Source organism: Antedon mediterranea, chromosome 3 (genome assembly GCF_964355755.1).
Source record: "Antedon mediterranea chromosome 3, ecAntMedi1.1, whole genome shotgun sequence".
Lineage (NCBI taxonomy): Eukaryota > Metazoa > Echinodermata > Crinoidea > Comatulida > Antedonidae > Antedon > Antedon mediterranea.
Genome location: NC_092672.1, coordinates 27,462,237 through 27,469,501, shown reverse-complemented (window position 1 = coordinate 27,469,501; position 7,265 = coordinate 27,462,237). Strand labels below are relative to the sequence as shown.

The window sequence follows — 7,265 nt, the reverse complement described above, 5'->3', positions numbered from 1 at the left end:
CCGTACCACGCCGAGAATGTTAATCGAGTTCGAACAATACCATGAAAGCCCCAGTGGTCTAATGGTTAGGACATCTGGATATCAAGCAGGCGGTCCGAGTTCGAGTCTCGGTTTGGGGCGACTTTTTCTTATTCTCACAGATTTCCTCATCTTTATCGTTTCAAATTAATTAATTAAATTTCAGTATATTACCGGGCGGTTTAGAATTAATGTTCTTTGCCTGATTTGTTTATATATATATATATATATATATATATATATATATATATATATATAATAACATATCATAATAAACATATAAAATCCAGGAAATTCTCGAGTACGATGACATTGACTGTGTAATTTTCGTGTGGCAACACTCGCTTTTGGCGATAAATAAATAAAGTCATCTGCTTGGATGATTTGAACTCACGATGATTTGCAACTTGCTTGAAAAAAAAATCAACTAAACTATTTAAACTATGCATACATAGCGGCCTCATTTGTTATTAGTCCTCACTATATGTGATGAAAAAACCGTTTGTGATTGGTTAATACTCATGGTAGTAACCTGTTACGCGCGACGCGGCGAACATCCGGTGATTCGGATCCTCGAAGAAGAAAAATTATTCGGCCTACCTGATAATAATATTATTATTATTATTATTTATGTAGGCTTATTGATGGAAATTCTTCTGTTAATTTAAACGACGATATGTTCCCTCGAACAAAATATCATTCCCTCGGGGATGTCAAATCTTTTATTTAACCTCTAAGCAGTCAATATCTGTATGAGTATACTATGGTGCACACAAAGGTGAAGAAAAAGTTTAAAGAAAGATAAGAAGAAACAAATAGAAGAACTAGCCACACGGGCAGAAGAGGCAGCTTTAAGAAATGACTTGAAAGAACTTTATTCAATCACAAAGAAACTTGCAAATAAAACCAACAACAACTACAAAGACCAGTGAAGGACAGACAAGGTAATGTTTTACAAGCCAAAGAAGACCAAGCACATATATGGGCAGAGTATTTTGAAGGATTATTGAATCGACCATCACCAGATGAGACGGTAGACATTCCACCAGCTGAAAACATTCTTCAGATCAACTGTAATAAACCAAGAAGAGAAGAGATCAAGAAAGCTATAAAACATTTGAAGACCGGAAAGTCACCAGGACCAGACGAAATACCACCCGAAGCACTTAAGGCCGATCTGAACACATCATCACAGATGATGATGGAAATAATCAACATGATATGGGAAATGGAGGAAATACCAAAGGACTTGAAGAAGGGATACATTGTAAAATAACCAAAGAAAGGCGATCTAAGTGAATGCAAAACTATAGAGGGATAACCATGCTCTCAGTAGCAGGAAAAGTGTTTAACCGAATCCTACTAGACAGAATGATAGCGGGAGTCGATAGGACATTAAGAGACAACCAAGCAGGATTTAGGAAAGAGAAATCATGCACTGACCATATTGCCACACTCAGAATAATATTGGAACAAACAATAGAATGGAACACACCACTTTGGATGAATTTCATTGACTACGAAAAAGCCTTTGACAGTATAGGCAGACCAACTTTGTGGAAGATAATGAGGCACTATGGCATACCAGAAAAGTTCATACAAATAATCAGCAAATCATATACAGGAGTCACATGTCAAGTTTTACATGAGGGAAGTCTTACCAGAGAATTTGAAATCAAAACAGGTGTCAGACAAGGAGGATTGATGTCTCCGTTCCTGTTCAATCTTGCAATAGACTGGATAATGAAAGAAACAACACAAGGAAAAGAAATGGGATTCAATGGACTTTATGGGAACAATTAGAAGACCTGGACTATGCTGACGACATTGTTCTGTTGTCACAAACACATCAGCAAATGCAAACCAAAACCAGACTTCTTGAAGAAACATCAAGTATGCTTGGCTTAAATGTAAACATAGCGAAAACTAAAGTAATGATGGTCAACACACGAAATAATCATGCAATCCAGCTAAGGAAAGGAGAAACAGAACCAGTGGAAACTTTTACTTACCTTGGTAGCAAAGTCAACATCAGAGGAGAGACAGAGGAAGATGTAAAAGGAATGATTGGGAAAGCACAGGTGGCTTTCAATATACTAACAAAAGTATGGAAGGCAAGATACATCAGCACAGAAACAAAGATCAAAATATTCAACTCAAATGTCAAATCAGTAGGCCTACTGTTATATGGATCAGAAACATGGAGAACTACTAATCAAATAATAAGGAAAATCCAAGTGTTCATCAATAAATGTCTGAGAAGGATTCTCAGAATATGGTGGCCAGAAAAAAATAAGAAATGAGGATCTATGGGTTAGGACTGGACAAGAGCCAGTGGAATTTGAAATTAGCAGAAGGAAATGGAAATGGATTGGTCACACACTAAGGAAACCAAAACACAACATAACTAGGCATGCCCTAACATGGAATCCCCAAGGAAAACGAAAAAGAGGACGCCCAAGGAACACATGGAGGAGGGAACTGGATAAGGAGGTGAAGGATGCTGGCCAAAACTGGACAGAGGTGGAAGGAATTGCCCAGAACCGTGTGAGATGGAGACGTGTAGTTGATGACCTATGCACTGCTATGTGTAACAATGCTTAAGTAAGTAAGTCACTATCTGTATAACATCAAGAAAAATAACAAAACATAATGTTAGCATAATGTACTTTGCAATATTTCATATCATATTCCCTACCAAGAGCTAATGATATAAGATGCCTCTCTTAGTCAGACATTATATTGGCCTAATGTGGGCCGAATCGTCCCGTCAAACCTGAACCGGATTGACAAATTAGCAGCTTAGAAATAGTAATTAGTAGGAAACATAACCTAGCCTAGTGTTATCACAGCATTTTGGTGTTTGGTAAAAGGGTTTTCAATCCTATGTTTGGCGCACGGCAGCACTACTGCTAGCTATGGTGATCACATGTGCTGGTGACCTAATTGTGAAATGGCCAAGAATTACCAAACTCAGCGTTTGGCAGTTATTGCAAACAAATTGGTTCAAAATAAACATTTTGAGTAAACATTTGCAATTATAATATAGAATACTGGAGAAAGGAGAATTAAAAGGTGCTACGTATTGGACTTTCGGCTTAGGAGGAGATAGAGGAATACATTTTGGCTTTAGTGCTATTATATTATAGATAGATTATAGATAAAAGATATCTTTTCACTTTATAGGCTATAGTTAATGTACAGCAGATTTTGAGGATGGTAAAGTATAAAGAACTGAAAATGGTCATCTGCAGTCTATATACATAGACCCTATGTTTAATCACATTACATCAGTCACTAAACACTAAAAAACCACGTTTTGCTTTATCAATAATTTATTGAAAATAAAGTAATGTTAGACACTAACTATTTTAGAACAGCTTGATTTTAACCAGAAAGCAATTATTGCTACTTCTTACATTTTATGAGATTCATCTTGACAAAACTGATTTCTAAAAAATTGAGGTTTATTTACAAATAATAATAATAACAATCTACAATATGTGATAGATGGCTGCAGTCGCGTGCTCAAGTTAGTGTTTACCGACCGACGAACCAACCGATTTGCTGAACATGTCACTTTTGACGTGCTCGTAAAACGTAATTTCGAGTTGAAAATTGAATCAAATATGATGATACAGTATTATTAAAGAAAGGTTGTAAAACAGAAATCAGGTGAGTGCATATCAACATTTAACGCGCTGTGCACGTGCAAAAAGCTGTGCACTCATGGCAATGTTTTAAACGCTTAAAATGCTTCAAACGTAATCTTATTTCATCGAAAATAAATTTTGACAATTTAAAAAAGTTTAAGCGCGCGTACGCATGCGTCACATGCGCTACGCACGTAATTGTATTGCCATGATGATTTATGCTCTGAAATTTATGAGTACCAAATTTTATTTAATTGTTATTCATGCTTGTGAAGATATGATTACAAACGTGATTTCGTTAAATCGTGCGTAGACCGCGTAATTTTTGATTACGCACCGTGAAAACATAACCACATCGATTTCTGGCCATAAGGAATATACTGTAAAAAATTGACTTGACTAGATGAAACTGATGTCAAGAAAAGGCCATATACAAGTTAGTGTTTACCGACCGACCGACCAACCGACCGAACGACATAGTAAGCTGTAGAGAAATATGATCATGACATGAGATCAATTATTTGCTTTAGCGTTGCATATTTGTAATCAAACCAAAGTAAACGTTGTTTGAAAAAAATTGATATACAGTTTTTTATGTAATGTAATAAAAGTATTTGGAATATTACTACCTAGTTTACACGACGGACACGTAATTACATATATGTTTCGAGTTAGAAGAGCGTTCTAAATGCGAACCAAAATGTGTACAGAAAATGCCATTCTATTGTTTTGATTAGATATTGTGTTACTTCATGATCTGCTTCTTGAATCACAGTCAAACTTGATTTCATTTCATTTAAATATCCAAATGCTCTATGAATGTCTTTTTCTTTGAGTGAGATCTTTGCATTAACATAAAGTATGAAAACAATTGGATTAATGTTCAAAAATGGACTTAAGGTCATTTTAGCAGCAAGACCAAATATGTCCATATCAATGTTCTGCCAAGAAAAGTGATCAAAGGTCATAATAGTAAGACCAATTAAAACTTTTCTTAGTCTTGTCATTACACCTTTATTTCTTTTGACTTCGTTAAGTACTGGTTCAAACTTGGCAAGCATTTCTTTCAGTTTTTGCACATCATTCATTAAATAGTAATGTTTAATGACATTAATTTTGGTACCTATGTGGTGCTGGTCACTCCATCTATCAGGGTACACAAGCTCTGATCCTTTCTCATAATAATCCAATGGCTTATTGAGGTATCCATTCAGATCATGTCTCCCATTAGCTTGCAAATATTTTAAAAATCCTGTGTAACTGTCTGCTAAAGAGCAATATAAACTATGCCTTAAAATATGCTCGTAGTCGCTTGGTACTATTTTGTCATCACTTTGTAAAACTGATTCAATCATATCGTCTAGTTTCAGTTTAAGAGTTTCCAGGTGATTAAATGTATTTTGCTCTATTTCATTTTGAAAGATTCTATCAAATCCATCAAAATGCATAGTAGTTAACCTTAATAATTGTAGTGCTTTATCACTCATGTTACGTAATTCTAATGGTATCTCCTTGATCCTACTATCTCTGCTATTCCGTAGGACAGACTCCAGTTCTGAATAGTTGGAAAGACTTAGTTTGAGTGATCCTCGAAAGACAGGTAAGAAATCAACAGCAACTTCAATACCTGACATTACATTGCTCCAAAGATGTTGTTTAACTGCATTCAATAATGTTATCACTTCCTCACAACGTGTCTTTTTTATGTGTCCAATTAAATTTTGTTTGGAAATAAAGTAATGAGGGAGGTTCCCATGCAGATAGCATTTTATCAGCCAATCAAGTGTCTTCCTAATTAAGTCCATAGTGCTAATACTATTAAGAGAAGTTTCACACATCCAGAAGCAAGCTGTCTTAATAAAGTAAGAACAGAACGGTGCAGGTTTCCTAAATACATAAAGATTTTTTATTGCCTTAAGTGCACACATGCATTTGACAAATGGTTCAGCAAGTTCTAAACATAATTCTCTTTCAGCTAGCGAAAACGATAACCTCCACTCCATTTCTTTTGATTTGCTTGTTGGAGGTTCAGTACCAACAAACAGACATGCAAGCTTAGACATTTTTCTTGTGAAACAATTTTTTAAAAGAAACGGCCATGACTGGCATTTTAAACACAGTATTAGATCAGTTGTACGATAGTTATGAGTTAGTTCAAATGCAGGACCATGTTTTCTAACATTCTTTAATTTACTGACATCTATCGTTTGAAGAGCATTAGTCCTAAAATAGCCATTCTTATCAACACCATTTTTCAAAGACTCATCCAAAGGCCAGTTGCTGTTTACTTTCAGTGTAAAAAAAGCTGGTTCATTTGGACTCTGCTCAGCGATTAGATATCCACCTTTATGATACTTCCTTGCTGGTTCAAATGGCCACAATACAACTGGGCAATGTGAAAAGTTATACATGTAATCTTGATCTCCACAAAATGGTAATGGCACACCTTCAAAACAACTTCCAGTCCCATATTTGTGATAATCAATGGAAGGTATTTGATTGAATGCAATATCTTGTAGTTTCTGGTTAACTTTAATATAAGCATTATGAAGATCTCTCGGCCCAATTGCCTTCGTCAGAACGATATCTGCAATTAAATCCATGTCATCCTGGCTTGATTTAGTCATAGTTCTTTCTGTTTAAAAATGTCTATCCAACAGCAATATCCTAAAGCAGAGTTACAGTACAGCAAAGTGAACTTACGATTCGACAATGCTAGCAATATAAACGACTTGCAGTGCTGCTCAAACAAAGACTCTATTCATACGCCTCAAATTTAGAAATAATATGTTTATTCAATCATTAATTGTGCGGATCGATGTGATAATAGCATATGCAGCTGTCCATACTTATGCATATCGTGTTCCTGCCTCAGGTCATGCCTATTCATCAACAGTTGTTGCAATTGATCAAACTGTGTTTCCACTCCATCAGAGTTTGTGACATGGCTCTTTGTGCAGTTCTGCTATATATACAGTAGGCTGAATTTTAATATAAAGAAAACGAAAACAATATTAAAATACAATACAAATATACCATTGGTTCATTGACTTATTAAATGTTATTTTTTGGTAAAAATATAATGATACAAATAGTTGTATTATTAAACAAAACAAAAAGTTACCTTAATAATCAATTTACTTTATTTTCTACATATAATCATGCTTAATTCTGAGGAAAGAAACACAATAATACTAAACCAGGAAGGGTATAGAACTACCTTCCTGGCTAAACTTTAAAGACAAACCTCCGTTGATACCTACCTTATCTATGTCAGATTGTGGAATTAAATTCAGGAAAACGACAGGACTATCAAATACAAATTAATTGTATACCTTGTTTTTATTTCTTCTTAAGCAGTCAGGGTTTCTAACAATAAGAAACAAAGCAAAAATAAAATAAAGCCTATGTTAAAGGACAACTTTATCGAGAACCATATTTTGACAACGTATAGGATGATATGTACATATGATTTTAGAACAATTTCAAGATTTCGCTGTCGCGGTAAATTGCTGTGACTTCAATTCAAAGTGTGCTTAGCTAAATGTACCTCGTGAGTTTTCACTGTTGTTACATACAAGAGATAGGTGCCCG

General features: G+C 35.1%; 1 protein-coding gene across 1 annotated transcript; it reads right to left on the bottom strand.

Moving 5' to 3' along the window:
- Window positions 1-3,351: 3,351 nt before the first annotated feature.
- Window positions 3,352-7,028, bottom strand: LOC140043787 (uncharacterized). Its single transcript, XM_072088263.1, has 2 exons — window positions 6,935-7,028; window positions 3,352-6,652 (listed from the first exon to the last, which is right to left on the bottom strand). Exon 2 carries the CDS (start codon window positions 6,296-6,298, stop codon window positions 4,343-4,345), a length of 1,956 nt encoding a protein of 651 aa, XP_071944364.1. The 5' UTR covers window positions 6,299-6,652; window positions 6,935-7,028; the 3' UTR covers window positions 3,352-4,342.
- Between the last annotated feature and the right edge of the window lie 237 nt (window positions 7,029-7,265).

Bases quoted from the DNA above. Each gene is read 5' to 3' on its own strand.
- LOC140043787 (XM_072088263.1), bottom strand. From the start codon at position 6,298: ATGACTAAATCAAGCCAGGATGACATGGATTTAATTGCAGATATCGTT.